Source organism: Ostrinia nubilalis, chromosome 15 (assembly GCF_963855985.1).
Source record: "Ostrinia nubilalis chromosome 15, ilOstNubi1.1, whole genome shotgun sequence".
In the NCBI taxonomy this organism is placed as follows: domain Eukaryota; kingdom Metazoa; phylum Arthropoda; class Insecta; order Lepidoptera; family Crambidae; genus Ostrinia; species Ostrinia nubilalis.
This window is the reverse complement of record NC_087102.1, coordinates 14,798,814-14,820,740: the sequence shown is the minus strand read 5'-3', so window position 1 is coordinate 14,820,740 and position 21,927 is coordinate 14,798,814. Positions and strand designations below refer to the sequence as shown.

The 21,927-nt window shown below is 37.8% G+C and overlaps 2 protein-coding genes across 5 annotated transcripts; both read left to right on the top strand.

Annotated features, from left to right (window-relative positions):
* Positions 1 to 106: 106 nt before the first annotated feature.
* Positions 107 to 16,722, top strand: LOC135079039 (protein spaetzle 4). Of its 2 annotated transcripts, XM_063973672.1 has the most exons (7): positions 107 to 184; positions 12,859 to 13,038; positions 13,548 to 13,797; positions 14,197 to 14,359; positions 14,619 to 14,780; positions 15,418 to 15,683; positions 16,268 to 16,722. In XM_063973672.1, exons 1-6 carry the CDS (start codon positions 158 to 160, stop codon positions 15,680 to 15,682), a joined length of 1,047 nt encoding a protein of 348 aa, XP_063829742.1. In that variant the 5' UTR covers positions 107 to 157; the 3' UTR covers position 15,683; positions 16,268 to 16,722. The 2 variants fall into 2 exon arrangements, with proteins under 2 accessions (XP_063829742.1, XP_063829741.1); XM_063973671.1 differs by having other exon boundaries at positions 13,548 to 14,359.
* A 1,230-nt stretch (positions 16,723 to 17,952) lies between these two features.
* LOC135079037 (serine/threonine-protein kinase VRK1-like) lies at positions 17,953 to 21,146 on the top strand. 3 transcript variants are annotated; one of them, XM_063973666.1, is made up of 7 exons: positions 17,953 to 18,023; positions 18,113 to 18,339; positions 18,631 to 18,700; positions 18,855 to 19,051; positions 19,156 to 19,372; positions 19,497 to 19,670; positions 19,761 to 21,146. In XM_063973666.1, exons 2-7 carry the CDS (start codon positions 18,118 to 18,120, stop codon positions 20,654 to 20,656), a joined length of 1,776 nt encoding a protein of 591 aa, XP_063829736.1. In that variant the 5' UTR covers positions 17,953 to 18,023; positions 18,113 to 18,117; the 3' UTR covers positions 20,657 to 21,146. The 3 variants fall into 3 exon arrangements, with proteins under 3 accessions (XP_063829736.1, XP_063829737.1, XP_063829735.1); XM_063973667.1 differs by having other exon boundaries at positions 17,959 to 18,339; positions 19,761 to 20,661; positions 20,758 to 21,146; XM_063973665.1 differs by having other exon boundaries at positions 17,959 to 18,339.
* The last annotated feature ends 781 nt before the right edge of the window (positions 21,147 to 21,927 follow it).

The window sequence follows — 21,927 nt, the reverse complement described above, 5'->3', positions numbered from 1 at the left end:
CAGCAGAGGGCTTTATTATGACGAGACGAAAACCCGCGAAAATTGCCTCAGTGCAACCCCACGTGCAAGGCCAGGGTTGCAGCCGGCGCCGCCAGTCGGATGCCAGCCGCGACGCGGTGCGCACGCGACACCATGCCCAGTGCGCGTTGACTCCGCAATGCTCGCGATCGCGATTGTGATTGTGGTGAGTGAAGTGCGCAATGCTCGGATAGTGCGGATGGTGGTACAGTTTTACTAGTGGTATCGGGAAGTAAGTCTCCTTTGGTAGTAAAGTCTGGTCACGTTGACGGCAAAATATGTTGGACGTACGCAATTTCCGCTAGGAGAAAAGTGCTAATAACACTGCATGGGATAGGGAAATTTATGCAATACACGCATAAATGTTCGTGTTGTGTTAGTTATAATTAAGGAAGTTTAAGTTAGCTATTAAGAAAATTATTAATAACATAAATTAAATGTTATAGGGAAATTAAGTCGATCAAATAAAATAAAGTCATGTCTTGACAAAAACTTGGTGTCAGAATAAAAATAATTATCCATGATGATGACCTCCCAGATATGACAGACTTGACAGATAGGAGGTCATTTGATGAAAACGAATTGCAAATCAATGTTAATAAAAATGGAGTAGCTTCTATTAATACCTTTTAATATAATGTTAGTCTAGATTCTGCAGAAAAGATTGGCAATTAAGAAATGAAACAAGCAAAACGAGAAATGCACAAAGCTTTCTCTGTCCATTTAGTAGTAGGCTGTAAACACACGGACGAGTCTATTGTTGCCAGCACTAGGTCAGTGAACCTTCCATATGAGAGCCAAATACCTATTGTGGTTAACGAACACCTAAATATAGAGTGTAATGACTCAAGCAATTAACAGCGAAATTACTCATTATAGGTGATTGACGCTTATTAATGCACTATTAAAACAAAAACAAATTCCACTTTCCAGAAGATAAGATTCACCAACAGAAGGTTTTCACGGAATCAAAACAACTGTGCCAAGCTTCTTTCTCTAGGTAAAGGAAAAAATTTTTCCCTACACTTATAATTTAACGCAAAATTAAATTACATCATTCACCGACATAGTTAAACGTCTGTTTCTCAGATTTTACCGTAATAACATGTTATTTACATAACATTGCCGAATTCTTGTCGCATGAGCTATAAACTACATAGTAAGCCCTAAATTGTGAACCATACTTGAAGAGCATACTGAGGACATTTTTAACCGGATAGTGATATTGAAGTTAACTTAGTTATATGTCGGTTTCTTACAATTTCTAAGACAACAGAAATATCAAACTGTCCACCAGAAAAGTACTTTTGATTTGGAACAACTCTACAGATAGATACAAAATATTCGATTTCACAAAAGCAATTGTAAGAAAGTATTAATAAATACGATCTCTAAAAAACTGAGCCTGATATCGCGAAAACGGAATGGCAACAAAAAAGAAGAAATTCACAAAATGGATATACAATCTGATGACAACAAAACTTAATTTGAAATCTATTGGACTTGAGGAACGCCTACAAAAGATCTAGATGGTTTTTATGTTGTTAAAAATGACTTCAAATCTACAATCATGACAGAGAAATCTTAATTGAACGATAGAGGTTAACTCCTAAAAGTTTAGCAATACCACCATAATAATCTTAGGTTTACAAGTAGCTGGACTTATGACTCTACATAGTTACTTCTCCCGCAATAAGTACGATGGACTGGTCTAATCTTTTTTGAATTTCACCTTGCCGAAACTCGACATATCACATACGCTGTACAAAACTTCAACCACACCAACGCGTGCCATCGCTGTCGCGATCATAGGCCAATGACAGGTCGCGTGGACTGTCATGGTCTTTGGAAGATCAGCAATTTGATCCAGTATTGATACAGATGTCAGAACATCAGTCTACACTTTTTATTGTAAAATACAACCTATTATAACGACATAGAAGACCTTAGTGTTCAGCTAGAAGTTCTGCTGTCTGTACTAAATCAGGACAGGGGACCAGCGATTTGATCATGTGTTGGTACAGACATCGTGGGTATCGCGCATCAGTAGATATATACTTTTTACTGCAAAATTGCACCTATAGCAACGAAATAGGAGACCTCAGTGTTTAGTACTATGTACTAAATCAGGACAGCTTTGCAGCTAGGACGGGTGTGGCCCGTGGGAACCGGGTCGCGACTTAATTGCTTCGCACCTGCGCCCGCGCCGATCAAACGCCCGGCGAATTTGCTTGTTTATTTTTCAATCACATACAAGACAAATATTGACTTCGATATGTGCTTTCACGAAGCCGAATGTTCAGTTATTAAAGACGATATTAGTTTGTTGTTTGACTTTCATATTAATGCATGGACCATTCATCAGTACAGATAGATAGACATAATTTAAAGTAAACAATACTAATGGTCTGATTGATTGTTTCGATCTCAAAACTGATCAAAGAAAACACAGCCTGTGAAAATCCGTTACATTTTGACGCAGTGATCCACACACCCCTAGACTCTATTTAAAACTTATGGAATCCAGTAGGTATTTATTATGACTTCGTATGTAATCTATTTTTATATTTAGGTTATTTCATTTGTTTGAGCAAATTAATGTAATTAATTACCAGATACGATACACTACAAGTAGCGCTAAATATAGCAAATTACCCAAGCTTACTGTTTGTTGTTTTTAACTTGTTTATTTACAGTGTTAATAATAAGTATTATCTATTCTTTTACCATTATCTTTACCAACAAGAAAGTAATTATTGTTGTAAAGAGCACCCGAAGCAGAACTAACAGTTTATACTTATTAACCATTATTACTTATTATCATCATGCGATCGCAAATCTGCTGTAAAAAATGGCATCGCAATGTACTTACTTTCTGACAACTTAATTTGGAAAAGTTGAATAACGTTACTATTTTTATTGCAATTCATAAGAATAAATGTGTTGCAATGTAGTGATGAATTGGTAAACTACTTTTATCCAAGCGTGTCATCGTTACCAAAGTACCAAACTAAATCAATATTTGAAGATAGGTACGATGACTCAAAACACTTACGAACTTATACTTTTCCATTGTGCGTTGACCAGAACAAACATATCCAAATCAAAGAAAAGGAGAATTCGAATGGAGATGGTATGGTTGACGCGAAGTTCACAAGCCTAAGACGCACTAAGCTCAATGTACCGATGACTTCCTGAGATTCTACTGCAACTTGAAAAACGAGAAGAAAAAGCTTACAGAAGCTTTTGAAGAAGCTTTCAGCTAGCGTAACTACACTGCAACAAAACAAAATTATGATGTGAGTCAAACCCATTGTCAACTTCAGTCAATTTAAGATGACATAAAGCTATTAACGCGTTTACATCACTCGCGTGCGCAGCTTTCGATGCTGGTTTCACCTAATCAGTTCAGCCAAAGAAAACAATAACATTGACAGCGACTTTTGTCTATAGATGACCCACGCTGAACTGTCCCACCAAACTCAATGACAGGGGGGCGCTACCATCGTTCAACTATATGGTTTCCAACATGGTAAAAATCGGAACCAGCGATTCGGTATTGACGGTGGCGCCCCACTGTCAATGTCATGGATAGGACAGTTCAGTATTTTGGAACTATATCACACAGCTTCTTGTCAAACCCATTGTCAAGTTCAATTCGCGATGACATAACACCATTTAGCGGCCATTGCGGGGAAAGCGCGGTTTCACCGAGACAGACTCGATGTCAACTGTAACCTCGATAACATTATATTTGCTTAAGTTACGTGATATGATAATGGAGACAGACGAAGTTAAGACAAATGGAAGTGAAACATCTCAGCAAAGTAAGTAATGCAAGCATTATATCAAAGAAAATAAAGTATCCAAATAACTTAACAGTGGACGACTACACTACAGTTAGACTAGAGAACGAGTGACTTAACACTAGGAGTACCTATGTGAATATTTAAGGTTGGGAAAAACACCACTGACCCTGAAGTCAGAGGAGAAAACCAATACTTTAAGTATAAAAAAACAAAACTTACAGTTCATAATATCAAGTTTACAATAAAATCCCGCAATTTCTCTATTTCGAGGCCTAACTGTCAAATCAAAGTAGCATTTTGAAACATATTATACATACATTTCTTATTCATAAATTCAAAAGGTAAGACCATTTAGTACAAAGCATTTATTGTAATATTTGTAATTACTGGGCCATTCCAAACGCCATGCTTTGTAAAATTTGCATTCTTTCTGCGCACATTTTAGCGATTGCGCACTTGATATGCGCGTTCTTCCATTTCGGCGAAGTTTGCGCTAACAGTATTCTTACTTGACTCTTTAGTTGCTGTCTTTACTATATTATACTTTTGCACTATACTTAATTGATGCAAAAGTATAAAATTTACGAAATACTCCAAATTGAATTTAACGATATTCCTACTTTAGGAGTTAACAATCACAATTTGTGTTAAACTACTTCAAACCAAAACCAAACAAAACAAAACCTATAACATTAAAGTCTCATACGTAAGCACAGTCATCCAAAATAGAGCCATCCATTTCCAATACAGATGGTGATCTCTCGCGTGACGTCACCACCTGCCCCAAAACCAATGTCACTTTCACTGCATGCTTGTCCGTACCTTGTACAGTTGACGACAAAAACAGTTGACAAATTAATATCGACGGGCTCGAAATTATCCAACAAACGATAAGAAAAGTCTTGCACTAAGTAATAAGTATGTGTGTACCATGATTCATAAATTGACCTTATTGAGTCATACTTGTAAGTTTTTCTCCGATACCTAACAATTAACATCCTATAATTAACCAAACATTAAAACACTTAAACAATTAAGTACGTAATTTCTTCTGCTTGACTCATAGGTAAAGTTGATTGTGTCACACAGGATGATTAGAAAACCAAATAAGTCTGTTACTGGCCACGGACCTAACAGACCTTATTAGAGAGAGAGAATCGACTGACTAAGGGCTAATTTTTCAAACTTTGGATATATTTTAACTGAAGAATAGTTTGGCACATTAACAGTTTTAAAATGGGAAATATGTAAAATTATTCTTTAGTTAAAAGATTTCTGACAGTTGAAAAATCAGCCTTAATGAAAAAGGGCTACTATAAAGTCGATGATTATTTAAAAGATAAAAATGTTTGGGATGCGTAACTGCCTAGCTCGCATAAATATTTATAACTATGTATTTTGAAAACCTGTAAACCTTTGAAAAAGAGGCTGACAATAGTGTCTGAGTTTCTTGCGCTGCTTCTTCTCAGCACTGGCCCATTTATTGTCCTGAAGCAGTGGTAGGGTTAATACTGGGACGTGTAAAAGTGCTTTTTTAAAGCCTACTTACAGAAATAAATGAGTTTTATGAGTTTTTTATTAGCCCTAAGTGGCGTACTTGTATCTACAGCACTAATGTAGAGAAAGAGAATCGACAGTGAATCTGAGTGTCCTAGTTCTGTATCTAATATTTCCGCTTGACTGTACGCAGTCTGACCACGGCTGCCATCGCCAAACACCATAATGAAATTGTTACAGACAGATCTAATGGCCGCTCGAAACCAGTTACGACTGACGAATTTAGACCCGGTCAGTTCTTTGACTGATGTATTCATTTATCAATAAATTGGTGGCTGTGAGTCCCAATAAAACTCATGTTCATAACTCATGGTAGCCATAACAAAAGCCAGGGTCTTAAATGCCGGTAAAGATCATGATTCAAGGGTTTGAAGAAGTTTACCCTTTTGAGTATTTCTCTAACCAAACTGATGAGCTACCAAGCAATACTGCCAACAATAGGCTCAGAAATAATGGTTTTTATGGTGCTTCCTTCCTCTTCATAGATGACAATGGGTTACCTGATGATGACAGGATGACAATAGAGATTTAACATGATTTCAAAATCAAAAATCAAAATCAAAATCAAAAATATTTATTCAGTTTAGACCACAAGTGGCACTTATGAACGTCAATAGAAAATAATAAAAAAAGAAAAAGGTAGCCCTTATGGGGCACTTTACATGTCTCCTTATCTTTTGGGCCCTACCAGCGCTTCGAGACAAACATATGGCAAGTGCTGAGAAGAAACGCCGGAACAAACTCAGTCACCACTTATTGCCAGGAATTATCTAACGGTAAGAATAGTCAAATTTAAGTACATCAAATATGTGCAGACTGAACTGACCACGCATCCTTGTCATCAATATAGTCTCGAACCTTGTAGTACCCTTTGGACATAAGGGTATTTTTTATATGTATCTTAAATTTGTTTATTGGCAATTCGACAAGGTTGTGTGGTATTTTGTTAAATATGGTAATACATTTCCCCAAGAATGAATTACCTATCTTATGCAACCTAAATGATGGAACAGCAAGTTTATTCTTATGTCTCGTGTTAAATGAGTGGACGTCACTTTTCTTAGTAAATAAATGTATATGTTTACGGACATACATAATGTTATCAAATATGTATTGCGAAGCCACAGTCAATATATTGATTTCTTTAAAAACTTCTTTAAGCGAGTCACGTGGTTTAAGACCGTATATTGCCCGAACAGCTCTTTTCTGTAAAATGAAAATTGATTCTATGTCTGCTGCTGAGCCCCACAGTAAAAGACCATAAGACATAATACTATGAAAATAACTAAAATATACAAGCCTTGCTGTTTCAACATCAGTCAAGTTTCTGATCTTTCTCACCGCAAAGGCAGCTGAACTAAGTCTTCCCGCCAAGGCAGCAATATGGGGGCCCCATTGTAATTTACAGTCTAGGGTAATACCTAGAAAGACAGTAGAGTTTATCAGTTCAATGCGTTCATTATTTACTGTAATATTAGTATTAACTTGTTTGACATTAGGCATAGTGAATTTTAAACATTTAGTTTTTTTTGCGTTTAATAGCAAATTATTAGTTGTAAACCAGTCTAATACTTTGGAAAGAGCATTATTCACGTCGTCAAATATTTCCTGACGCCTGTCAGTTTTAAAAATTAAAGAAGTGTCATCAGCAAATAATACTATCTCACAAAGGTCCTTTGAATAAAAAGGTAGATCATTTATATAAATCAGAAAGAGCAATGGTCCCAGTATTGAGCCTTGGGGCACTCCCATTTTTAGGGGGGCGCCCGAAGAGTTAGTTCCGTGAATATTTACTTTTTGTAATCTGTCTGAGAGGTAAGAGTGTAATAGGCTTAAGGCCTTGCCTGATACGCCATAATGTTCTAGCTTAAATAACAGAGTTTGATGATCAACACAGTCAAACGCCTTCGATAAGTCACAAAATACACCAATAGCATCTTTTTTCTCCTGCCAAGCATCGAAAATGTGTTTGATAAGAGCAACCCCTGCATCGGTCGTACTTTTCCCTTTTGTGAACCCATATTGTTTTTCATGAAACAGTTTATTTAAGTTAAAATGAGACAGTAGTTGATTGAAAATATTTTTTTCAAATATTTTGATTTGATTCAAGCTTACAATATCTAACCAAACTGGGAAAAATTGGGAATGGAACCCAGGATCTCTGTGGTCAAGAACTCAAGAGTGTCGAACTCTCTACTAATGGTGTACCTACACTGTTCAGAAAGCTTCTTAAAGTTTCGGGCTTAAACTAGTTACACCATGCCGTCTCTATAACTGCACGCACGTGTCGGATGGACTTGTTACTTGACTGATGGCTGGGCCCAGATTATGACATGGATAATTTGGACAACTTTTACTATCGCTTCGTCGTTAGATACGATGTCGCAGCAACTTCTGGCGCTGTTAAATCAAATTTGGGAGTAACATAGTAACTCTACAATACATTTAGATACTCTTTGTTTAGTGAAATTATTGATTAGCTTCGGATTTCGAAACGTTAAAGATGAAAATAGTAATTTTAATATTTTTTTATTGCTTAAGCTAAGAACTAAGTATACACGAATCACCTGATAAATAAGTAGTTATGCTCAATTACAGTGGACATATTTTCGCTGAAACGGACAAAATTTATCTACATAAACCACACAAATATTTTTCTTGCTACAAGGCATCAATTTGTCATGGAAGTTTCCTTACACAAAACCATAAAAATAAAACCAAAGAAATGTGGTACGTAATATACAAATAACTGCCAAAAATGACAAAGATCGCCAAATAAAAATAACCAGTTTGTCGATGATGCCCAAACAAACCCTCCATTGAGCTATCAAGTCCATTAATCGAGGTCCAAAAAACGTGACAGTTCAGGCTTGTCACTGGCACTCTGTATCTCTTATGGCACAGGAATTAAGGTACATCTAAAGCTGTCAAGCTCGACGTGCCCGACTGTACCAACGGTACCCTCGTGCCCACACGTACCGATTTTGGACGAGATCACGTCAGCTGAGGCAGGCAGGGCTGCTAAGTGGATGGAAAGCCCCAAAATAACTATGACATCAGAAAAACTTAATTGTCACGATACTATGTAAACTGATGAAGAGTACAATCATTATTGACTTTAACAGTTCTAGTAGGCCTTTTGAGAAAATAGGAAAACTTATTGTTGGCTTATTTTTTCATGTTAAAAAGATAAATGATATGACGTGAAATTGGTAATATTAAACCTGCCGCTACTATACATAATATGTATACCGACGAGTTGAAATTGCATAGCCGTGAATGAAAATGAAGCAGATTCAAAAATTTTGAACGTCAAGGCATAGCATGCAAGGACTGGATGGGTCTCGCATTGCACCATCATATGAAACTCAAATGCTTTCAGCACAAAGCAAAGATACTTTAATAAATTCAAAATGAGTTGCTGAAAATAGTAACAGGATAGAAGAACTACGAGTAAGAGCCTGAAATACAGTTAAATTTGATGATTTCTGGACAGTTTGCAACGTTATGTGACGGATAATTTTACAGAAAATTTGCGTGGGCCAGGTTTTTCACTGGTACGATAATTCAAGACACCTGACAACCCTGTGATGATCATCGACGATGGCCCAAGAGTTTGGGTGGCGAGTTACCGCTACAGCGCCACACACAATTTATGTTGTTCGCGACTCGCATACAAAACGCGCTTTTGGCAATAATCATTAATAACTCGCATGAGAGATCTCGTTGATGTATTGTAATTACATCATTAGTGACAATATACCGGCAGATTGTGAGATAAGATCTGTTTGTCATATAGCGCTGGAATTTGGGTGGTAATATACCGCTACAATAGAAGGTCCTACTCTGAAAAAACGATTTGGCTCTACCTGTCTTTTCATTCTTCTTGGGATATTTGGCTCGAAGAAAATGGCAGAAAGAGACGATTATGATATTGAAGACGACTTAGTAGGTACCCATTTACATGACGTGCTAGTCTGTTTTATGACCAATGAGAGTCGCATGAAGACAAAATTAATTACTTAAAAGCACCCAAACATGGGAGCTAAATTCATGTGGGCTCAAAGGATGATGACGTAATTTCCAGGTTCTGAATTTATTTATTTTTTAAATTTAGAATTATGCGATGGAGCTAAATTATGGCATGGTCATCAACATAAAATATGCTTGCTTGTATAGGTCTTATTAAGTAGTGTTATTTTTGCAACACCTAGTACCTACCTCTATTTCCGAATCGACCCTTCCCCGAATGCAGATAAGGTAAGAATGGAACAATGTGACGTCCTTGTAGGGCGAAGGCTCGTAATCATTCGGATTAGGCTGCGTTTGCGCAACCCCCGCTACGTGCCTTCCGCGAGAAAGTCCGGGCAAAAGTGAAAACGGATCTTGGACACCTACGAATATTCGCGACGCCTTCGCATGACTTGATTTAGTGGAGAAATCAAATTAAAACACCCAACTTGCTATTAAAAAGGCTTTTACTAAATAAGAACTTTGATACAATTCGTTTAATAAAGCACTCGACTTCGACGAAATCTTTCGAACTCTACTATTTTTGATTTTAAGACGAGTAAACGTAGCCCACGTTTACTGTTTTCTTGAATGTCTTTTAGTGCAAATAGTGCAATATAACACAAGATTAATTACCTAAAATCAAGTTAACAAATCAGCACTGGCCCTTTTATTGTCGCGAACCAGGGATAGGGTTAAAGTAATGCCATAATACTTCGAAGCTTTTTAAAAGCCTACAAAATAAACGAATTAGAATTTGAGTTCTTTCATTATACAGATGGTTCATCGATGCCACCGTAGTTATAGTTTCTGACTCAAGTGCCACAAACGGAGTCAAGTTGTCTGACCAAGCTAAAACAAGCTATCCAACGCCTACATCCTACCTACATTTGTTACCACTTTTTAGAATAGAATACTACCGGTATGGCTTAGAATTAATTGTACCACTAAAGTTATACTCTTACCTATTCATCATAAATTAGAAGTCTACTAAAGACACAGACAAGTATATGATTCAGACAGCGACTCTCTAGGGGAGTGTCCATCCACCGGCTTTCCACAACTCTACAAGTTTTTAAAGAATAGTACTCGTAGTAATTTGTTTGTACAAATTACTATACGCTCGTACTAAGCTAAAGTAGTGTTACAAGTAGGTTCACCACAATAGTAGAGTGGCGGCGGGGTTCGAAACGGCGCTCCTCGAATGTAGAGTCTGCCAGTCCGACTCCTTCATCTTTTGGCTATCGTGGTTGCCAGAAATCTTTTGAATATTTCAACGATCTCAATATGATTTCTTTAAATATAGGTTAGTACTCTACATCTCGGTGTCAACGATAATAGGGCTTGTTGTTCTTAAGATGTGTATGGTCCACATTCTCCACATCTTGGCTTGCATTCTGCGTAGGTGCTACTGTAGCCACGAGCCAGCCAAAGCGCGCAGGTTCGTTTTACTTTCGTTGACGAAGGCCGGCGGCCGTCCTCGATGCCATAAACCGTAACAGCGAGCTCGTGCCCCAGTCGCTAGCGAAATGCTTACCTTTTCCAATTTAGAGCATGGTAAATATTAACCAATTGAAAAAGTTCTAATTTTATTTTTTGGAAAAAGGGATGTGGGAATTGTGGGAAATGGAGCTTTCTCATGGGTAGGGATGTTTGTCTAGTGCCCACAGTTCCAACTAGCACGTAATTAGTTTTTACTCTTATCATGTGTACCTACGTATAGGGATAGCATAGCTCATAGATGATACTTTAGCCAGCCAGCCAGCTAGTGGGTAACTAGAGCCAATGTGCTATTAATTAGCGAGATGAGGCAACACCTTTAGTGCCAGAGATGCCCCAGGGATTATTAGAAACCAAATTAAATTAAAACAATGAATGCAACAAAATAATGTTTCTTGTCAAACGAGGTGGTAAGTAGGTTCTGTTTAACACCAAATACGAGGGTCAAATTGAAAGAAATGTATGATTTACATAATATGTCATTTCTTTCAATTTGACCGATTCGATTTCAAATATTTACTACACTGGTATAAAATGACATTTCCATAATAAACTAGTGATCAACACGAGTTAATTTTTCTAATAATAAGGGTATGTTTTTTTGTTATAATCATTAATCAGACATAACTGGACATCTACCTTCATTTGGTAACAATGATAAAGATGAGCTGATAAAAGTCGTCAAACTCAACTAATGAAGTCGTTTCAAACGTCTCAGAAAATATCCGCAGATAATATCTCCGATAGATAAATAAATATCTTCAATCAGATCTCAAATGCTGTATCATAAATGATGCGACCCAAATGCGAGATCAGTGAAAGCTAATAAACAAGCGAGGTGAACGACCCGTAATTATAATGCACCGCGTTCATTAAACCACCAGCAATATTATTGTTCGCTGCAACGAAATTATTGGTCAAGTGTACGGCGTGCCTAAGCTGTTAATGGTAGTTTAGTTTTATTCTGTGGTTTAGCCATCATCAATGGAAAACTAGATAGATCCTTAGACAATGTAGAGTCGTAATTTTATACACCTGTCTTGATTATTACCCCACCAAATTACCCAAATTACCCCACCATGTACCTCGTCAGCGGAACCCCGACCACTCTGACAAGAGTGCCCGACTAAGAAGAAGAAGAGTCTTGATTTAATTATTTGCTGATTCCAAGACAATTAGCTATCCCCCCGGGACTACTCAACCTTCACTGGTTGGGTTTCATTGGAGGCCAAAGCTGTAGATCTTGACAATACAGGAGTTACAGCCATCACTAGTTACAGTGGTGGGGAAAGTGTGGTGAGAAAAATCCCTGTCCTGTCTTGAATAAGTTTCTTGTTTTAAGGCTGGCTGTTACGAAAGTTGCTTTTTGTAAGAAAATATTCAGCAGATGCTGAATACAAGATTACGCTTGGCACTTTCTAACGTTCTTACAAAATGTTTTGTCATATTTAACGACGCAAAATCACAAATATTTGCATTTTGTTTACATAACTTAACAAATATTCAAAAGAAGTTTGTTTTTCTAAACTTTCTAAAGTACCTGCTTACTTATACTCGCATCTAACTACCGTTAACATGTAGAGTATTTAATATTCAGTTTAACTTTGTGCAACCAGTTAAACTAATAAGTAATTATGACAGTAAATTAATTTAGGGTTGCGAAACCTACGAGTGACAAATTCCAATATTTTCTCATATGGAAATCAAATCAAAATTGAATCACATATCCCATTGCTAGAAGAAGGTTAGATTTGATAATTCTAAAAATAATTAAAGAGTTTGAAACCGAAATAGATTTGTATCCGTTACATTCATTTAACACTATCCACTGCGCAATACCAGAACGATAAAGATGTAATCTACCAAAGGAGCTACCGACGATATCCACCACCATCGCCATCCTAAAATAATCTGTTCTTCATCCAATCAGTTATATCAGTAACGTAATTTAGCAACCCCGCAGGCGTGCGCGCTTCCCGCGTCGGCTTACGACTTCGCGTCGGCGTGCACGCGGCCCTACCGGTCGACGCGTGCGCACGCCGCGCCCGACGCGCCCTGCGACCTGACCAAGCACGCGTACTGTGCTACGCCTGGGAGCAGCTACCCTTGGCAGGCTATCAGGAGATTCGTAAGAGAGAATCAGGTGAGATACAGCAATCGTTAAGATTTAACCCACATAATAAACTACACCAATGTCTCAAAGTAGATCTACGATGTTTTCTTGAAATGATCTTTCTGATAAGGATATCTTTGCCAAATCATTCCACCGATCTCTATCCAGTTCTATAGACTAGAAACTTTGCTGAAGGTTTTCATTCGTCGTCGTTGTCGTTTCAACCAAATGACGTCCACTGCTGGACAAAGGCCTCCCCCAAGGTTTTCCACAATGAACGGTCCTGCGCTGCCCGCATCCAGGCTCTTCCCGCGACCTTTACCAGATCGTCGGTCCACCTAGTAGGAGGCCTGCCCACGCTACGTCTTCCAGCCCGTGGTCGCCACTCGAGAACTTTCCTGCCCCAACGGCCATCGTGTCTACGAGCTATGTGCCCCGCCCACTGCCACTTGATTTTAGCAATTCTGCGAGCTATGTCGGTTACTTTGGTTCTCCTGCGGTTATCATTAATTAATAAAAATAATATGTTTACATTCCAGGGCCTCATGAGAAGAATGTACGGAGAGGAGCGTCACATCTCTGTCCTGAAAGCAGAGCTAGACAACTTCATAGAAGACGACGACTTAGACTCACCGCCTGATTTCGCGGAGGACATCATCAAAACCAAGATGATGTACAGCAAGCGAGGACGTGCCATGAAAGACAAACCCCACTTCAGACCCATCCAGAGTAGTGACAAGAAAAAAGTTGAAAACGACTCCTTAAGAGTTAAGCCTTTAGATGCTAGCGGTAATAGTACCAAACTCAACAGGGTAGAAACTGGTAATAAAACAAGCTCTACTAACAACGGGACGCAGAGTGGCGATAAAGGGATATCATACAAAACCAAACTAGAGAGTATAGCGCACATCGAGATCAATAACCTAGATCCTGATGTCATCACTTTGGATGCAGTTATCAAACAAAGTATAGAAACAAATAGCATTTATCCAAACAACTCAGATAATTCTAAGAGCGAAGCTTTGCGTGGTGGTGGGAATAATAACACAACAACAGAATCAGATAAAAACATTACTTTGACTACAGAACCGTCCATGAACGCTACGGAGACGACAACTGTAGATCAGTACGATGATACGACTACAGAATCGGATAAAGGCGGTTGGAAAGCTATGAATCCTGTTCCAGATGCGTCGACACTGCCCCCGACGCTGTTGTTCTCTGAGCACGAGAAGGTGAAAGTGGTGGACCGGGTAGACACGAAAGTGAACGACAAGAAAGAGGAGCCGCCAACGAAGCCCACGCACCAGCAAGAGAAGATACGGCCTTCTGTTATTAAATTAAGAGGAGCGTAAGTTTCATAACATTCGGAATGCTTGCAACTAACATAAAGTATCATTCTATTCTATGGTATCATTGTTACGCTTTGGCATCTGAATCTATCAAAAATATGCTTGCTTGGCAAACTAGCAGCCGTTTTAGAGCCTTCCAGAAATGTTTCCAGATTACTTGGTTAGACCTAGAATTCGTATTCAAAATATCATTTCAATCGTGCTGCAAAGACCACTGTTATTAAATTTTTGTCCTGCCTGACCCAACGTATCTTCCAGAAATGCTTGTGAGACAAAGGAGGAGCTTCTAGCGCCATTTTGGGCGAACAACACCCGCGGTGAGAAGCTGGTGCTGGTCAACATGTACCCGTACGAGCAATACATCCACCTGGAGACCTGTGTGCACGAGCGCAAACAGATGTACTGCCGAGAAGGATGCAGGTAACACTATCTATTAATTAAAACTATTGCACTTTAGAGTATTTCGAGCTTTTTAGATATCCTATTGCTAATACAAAACTAATGCCTGTTATGACCGACAATACCTTGCCTACGATTTATAGAAACACGAATAAACATTCCCTAAATTGTAAAACGTAAGGATACACTTTAATGAATTGAAGTCAGCAAATTTTTGAAGGATTTTTTTAGTATTGAAATCAACAATCTAAAGTCGAACTTTCCGGAGCAGAATCACCATAATATCACGTGAAAGAATATAACCAACTCACAACTCTTTTCTGAAACTAGAGTTCTCAAGTAATTCATCAACCGTAAATTCTGTCACCTCCTGAAGAATCATCTTGTTCTTCAACTGTAGGTACCTACTTAAATGTGCTATGTCACCCATTCCTTAAAGTTGGAGAACAATCTGAAAATCTAAACAAAACTATTCCCACCTCTCATTCCCACGGCTGCAACTCCTGTGTAGCCAGGATCTACAGCTCCACTTGAAGGTCAAGTTAGTCCCGGGGGAAAGCTAAACTGTCATTGGAACCGCGACGAAATTAACCAGAACAATACAGAAAGAGTTCGAAAAACAAATATCTAAACTCTATCCTATCTCTTACCTTTCCAGATGCGAGCAGCACTACCGCCTGCACCGGCTGCTGGCCTTCGATCCTCACAACCCTTGCCGGGGCATCTTCTCCGACTGGTTCAAGTTCCCGGCGTGCTGCGTGTGCCGATGTTACGACGTGCCCCTGGAGTTCCGCGCTCGTTCCCCACGCCTGCTGCCCCCGCAGTACGGGGAAGACGTGAAGAGGATCATCTATGAAGACGTGGCGAGGGATTGGTACTCCATGACGGCGTATGGGGACGACGAGGATTATGACTTGCTTTGAGGTGATTGCTGTTTGTATACTATCTGACGCCTGTATTCACAAACGATGCTTGCTTAATTAAGCAGCAAATCGAACGCACAACGTTGAATAGAGTTCCGTGATTGGTTCGAATGTCACCTTGTGTCCACACGCGCTGTGAGACCTCATACTAATTTTTGTGAATACTGGCGTAAAGCTAATGGGAATCGTCGGGAATGTGAATGTGATGCCGCCAGGAAGTTGAGATACTTTGTACAAGCGGAATTTGTCCACTTCCATGGTCTACGTATAACGTCACTCGAAGATTCTATTTTTCAAAGTCAACTAAGTAACTCAATGATTAATTATTGATTTCAAATAAAATAAAAAGAGCTAGTTGAACCCAGTGAATCAATGTCAGTTTATACGAGTAGGTACTATTTTAAGAAGAAGATACTTACCTACATGAAACTGTAGCTTCTACTTGGTGTCGTCTTCTTGTTGGTTGGTTCCTGGAATAAAGAGAGAAAGTATGTAGATAGATTCTCCGTCAAAACAGAAATAAGTACCTACTATAACTTGCTTTTTGAGTAAAATGAAAAATAAATCTTCTTTTAATCTTTTCAGATCACGTATGCGAACCACATGGATTATTGGAAACCCCACCTAGTTGAATACAAAATTATTTTATAGTCACTAATACCTTATCTCATGCTAAACTCTTGTTAATTTTGTACTTTACCTAATTTGTGGTGTCAGATACAGGTCAGATGTTTGTAATCATAATCATAATCATGATTAGTACTCGTAGTACCTTGGTACCTGTAATTTATGTTTATTTAAAGACAGGGATATATTAAGTACTCAGTCTTCTTGTAGATGGATTATTTACTCGTTCGTAAGTATTTATTATTTATTTGTAAGCTAACATACTGTAAGCTGTAAGGAAAGAAAAATATCTGTAAGTATAAAACCTCTGGCACACAGCTGGCGCGTAACATTTCCACAAATTGACAGCTGCGAACTTCCGTAAGTAGGTACGCGAAGTTTGAAGTCCGCAGACCACAGTTAAGGATTGGACTGTGCCGCAGACTTACCTTACTTGAGTAGACTGAACCTGAAGTCCGCAAGCTACCTAGCTAAGTAAATAAACGCCACGAGAGGTAGTTTTAAACGCCGTTAATTTCTTTAATTTCGTATCCATCTGTCGCTGTAGCCTGTAGCTTCTGCCAACTTTTTGTCGGTTGTCAGTTATGTTTGAGAGGAGAGGAGACCGAAAAATCAAATTGTATGGAATCGTAGGTAGTAGAGCACGTCATACTTTTGTGGTACCTAGTAGTGTATTCTCGCGTTCTTGTTCGCTGAACGTCGCGTTGCCCTGACGGTCTGTGTGCCATAGGTTTAACTTGTTACTTAATTTAAGGCTAGTGAAAATGGAAAATGTCATGTTAACGTTGATTGTTAGAGATTTAATAAAGATTTGTTTAAAAATAATCTAGTGTTACTTTTGTTACTTACCTACCTTGATAATATAATTTTGGTTGAAACTTGGTTAATTTATTCAATTTATAGATAGTAAAATTGTGCGTTGCTAATAAGTAACCTACCTAAAGCCTAAGCCTACATTTAAAGATAATTATACTTACAGACGGTATGCCACGGTATAAAAACTACTTTTAAGTACCTACCAATGAGAGCCATAACAATTTAACAAATTTAACTAAAGTATAGTCTACTTAATTATTTGAACTGACTACAAGAGACTTCTGTAAATTAAACATAAGTTACTTACCTTCTAACTTTCAGCAGTTTATTGAAATGATGTTTTGTTTTATTTATTAAAAAATAGATTTTGTCTCACGCACTTTCCCGCTAAAAAGTTCGTCCTAACTGGTTTCATCGTCACATCCACACATAAGTACGTCCTAAATGATAACAACTGATGATCACTGATGATGATAACAGCCCCCCAGACAAGCAACCACAGATGAGTGCAAGCAACTGGCATTTTCTGATTGCTCCGAAAAATCAAATCCCTTCGCAAAAATCGCAGAGCGATTTTAAAAGATTTTTTTTTATACATACCTATTAATAAATTGCCTTTTGAAATTACAAGTTTTGCCACTTGTCTATAATAGATTACAGCTCCACCTATATTTTATATTCAAAATTAAACTTTTTTTTACATAATGAGTTGGCGTTGGAAATCTGATTTACACTATGAAAAAATAGATGGCGTTAATAACGCTTTACCATAAACAAAAATAGGAGTGCAAACTGTCAACTGTCTGTCAATGTTTGTGTGTAGTGTAGTGTGTGTCATTTTTTGAGCAACAACGCAACGCGGCTTGCTTGCTTGTTTTCAGTTTTTGAATTGATACTTGTAATTATGAATAATTCTTACTAAATAGTGCAAGTGCAATTTATATTACGCTTTGTTATAAGTAAATTATTTTACATAATACATTTTAGCAATAATGGCTGGAAGAGCCAAAAAAGCTGCAGCAGCCCCTAAAAAAAATGGGTATAAAATGCCCGCTCCTATTCCTGTTGGAGAAGTTATTCACAATACGATCGCCAAAAAGAAGTGGCGGATAGGGCCATCTATTGGTGTCGGTGGTTTTGGGGAAATATACTCTGCGTGTGAACATGAAAACTCGCCCAAGAAGGGTTCTAACTATCCGCTTGTTGTGAAGATTGTGAGTACTAAATATATAAAACTAATTGCCTTACTGCTATAAGTATCGTGTAAATTACATAATTATGCCTAAAATTGTTTGGTTTTACAGCTGATAATTGTGTTTGTTTCTGTCTAGGTCTGTCATTAATAATTTAACTTGTGACTCAAACTTTATCTCTAGTTAGGTAATGTACAGATGATAGCACATTTTCGATGCAAAATAGCACCTGTTAAAACTACATAAGATGCCACAGTGTTTCGCTTGACATGCTGGCATCTGTATTTATAAATCTGTCATGAATGTTCGCAGGAACCACATGAAAATGGGCCTTTATTTGTTGAAAAACATTTTTATGTCAGAAATGCAAGCAGTGAAGAAAGTGAGTATCCATACTTTCAAGCCCATCAATCAATACATAATAGATAATTATAATTAATATTTGTTACTGGTCATAAGCAACTGCTTGGGGTTTATTGGGTTAAATCTTATTTTGATTGCATTGAAAAATATCTTACATTATTACTATGTTTTAGTATCTAAATACATGAAGGCCAAAAAGCTGAGTAGCTTAGGAATGCCATCATATTATGGAAATGGATCACATGAGTACAAAGGCGAGAAGTACAGGTACTTAGTGTTGGAGCGCTACGGCAAGGACGTGTGGAGCATCTTCAAGGAGAGCGGGCGCTCGTTTCCACCTGCTACGGTGTTCCTTTTGGGTTTGCAAATGGTATGTATGGTAATTATATCTTAGGCTGATTATTTTAAAGGTACTCTTTTCAAAACACCATTAGCACCGGATTAATGTATTTCTAAACTCATATTTTTTTGCAGCTAGAAGTTCTAGAATACATACACAGTCGAGGCTATGTGCATGCAGACATCAAAGGAGCCAACATTCTCATGGGCTTGCGGAAGGGCACAGAGAACCAAGCATACCTTGTTGACTTCGGATTGGCCACACGAGTTAATGAGAAAGACTTCAAGCCTGACCCTAAGTCTGCACATAATGGCACTATTGAGTATACAAGCAGGGATGCTCATCAAGGAGGTGAATATAAAAATATTTCTAGAACTATCTATATTCAAATTGGTTATTATTTGTTAGGAGTGCTCTATGATTTGACTGGGTTATTCTTTCAATGATATTTATTTTGTTGCATGTGTTATTTCAGTGGCAACTATGAGAGGAGACCTGGAAATCTTGGGTTACAACATGTTGCAGTGGCTGGTAGGAGAATTACCTTGGGAAAAGTCCCTCAAGGTGCCAAAGACAGTGCAAGACATGAAGGAGGCATTCTTGAAGAATGTGAGGAGTAACATCATGAAGCAGTACAGCAATGTTCCTGGTGAGTTAACTACATTATTAAAGTTTTACTTGTATCAGTACTTCAGTAGTATTAATCCAAAAAAAATAACCCACATTGTTTTCCTTCCAGATGCTCTGATCAAATTTTTTGAATACATAAACACAATGAAACCAAAAGACGTACCTGATTATACAAAATGTCGGCAACTCTTCGAAGGCTATCTCAAGAGTGAAGGGAAGAACAGAAGTAGCAAACTGGATTTTTCACCGAACAAAAAGGGAAAAACAAATAAGAAATTGTTAGATGACGAAGATGCCACAGATAGTGATGTTGGTAAAAAAAAGAAAGCAAATGGTGTAGCACCTAAAGTAGTTAAGCGAGGCAGGAAACCAAAAGCAAAAGAAATTAGCAAAGATACTGAATCTGATGAGGATGCATCTGAAGATGCAGATTCTGCAGAAGAGGAAGTTGTTCCAAAGAAAGGCAAACAAAACGGGTCTTCACCAAAAGTTGTGAAAAGAGGTAGAAAACCAAAAGCAAAAGAATCAAGTCCAGAAATTGAAAATGAAGAACCTAATGAAAGCACAGATGCTAAAGTAGTTAGTAAAAAGAGGAAATCCTTGGAACCAGTTCTTTTGGTCAAAATGAAAAAAGCAAAGCTTGCGCCGAAAGCGACGCCACCTGCCAAAAAGAACCATGCTAACATAGCGACGCAGACCTCGGGAGGTAAGTGTAGACGGAGTCCCAGGCAAGTGTCGTTTGACAGTCCGATTTGTGAAATTATTGGCGAAAAGAAGCCCCTCAAGATATCCAAAGACGATGAGTCTGTGAATTCAAGTGGAGACATTTTCGATGATTCATTCACCATAGAAGAGAAACGTATAAAGCCCAAGAAGAGACTTTTGTCTGACGAAGAAGTGGTGGTTAAGAGAGTAGTAAAAAAGAAGGTCACCACAGTAAAGCCGAAAGGTAGGTCGTATAAAGACTGCCCCACAATTATCAATGGTAGATCACCGCCTAAGTGAATTGAGTGAGTATTGATAAGAATATGCTCAAAACCCATGATGATCATAGTATTGTTAACTGAAATTCAATAGTCTTATCATTTTAATTTATTTGTTTTTAGACGACTCCACCTCTTGGACCATTTATGCACAGACCATTGTAAATCAGAATTAATAATAAAGAGGCAACACATTTTAGTAATAATAATATTGTAACTCAACTAATGGCCTGTTGTTAATTTTAAATCAATGAACTTACACATTGCTTGATTTTTTTAACGAAGTAATTAAATCTTTACACACTTTTTGCTTTTTCTCGCGTATATTAGAGTGCCATGATAAAAAAATTTAGTACAAAGTAATAGGCGATGCTATCAAAATTGATATCAGCTGTACTGTCACAAATATAACCAAACACACAAGATGCAGTCCTCATTGAAATTGTAATTTTATATTTTTGTACGGGATATGGCACATCAACCTTAGTTGTAATAAGGTTACACACATTACAACAGATACTAAACTGTTAGCTTGGCGCAGACCACCGACTTTTATACTAGTACCTACATTACACCGATTTGGTATCGGCCGATTCTTCATACAAATTAGAATCCGGCCCAACTATCAGCCAACTAAAAGTTGGTGGTCTGCGCCTAGGCTTAGTCCTGGAAATTGTATCGCGTGTTTAGGACTAAAATATCGTACTGAAGTTTGACTTATGGTCCTATGTCCCCTAGATGGGGCAAACAAACAGACAGACATTCAGTCACCTTTCGTAAAATACTAACTGAAGTTTGTATTGGATTAATGTATTCTATATTTTTAAGAATTTCGTAATAAAAATAGTATCATACAGAATTATTTGTGCATTGGAAAACATTTAAATAAACATCTTGTTGTGTAAGTTTTAAAGGAAATGCTTTGTGTCAAATTGATAAATTGAATCGAATTGGATATTTTTATAATTAAAAATAGGTAGCAAGTTATATCTCAATAATAATATTTTTATATGCCAATGGTTACATTTTAACAAGTACTTAATGTAGACAATCTGTACTCTCCGTTTATTGTTACAAAACTTGTTTTAATATTCATTAATAATTCTACTATGGAAATTGAAATTGTGTTACCTTGTTTACGAATGGTATGTATGGTGTTTTGCTGTAACAATGTTGACAGTTGGATTAATGTTGATGCATTTAACACTGCAGTACACGCGCCCCTTTTTTTACACGAATACACGCGCGGCCTACTCTGGTAAGCCAATTTAAAATCACTGTAAATCAGTTTAT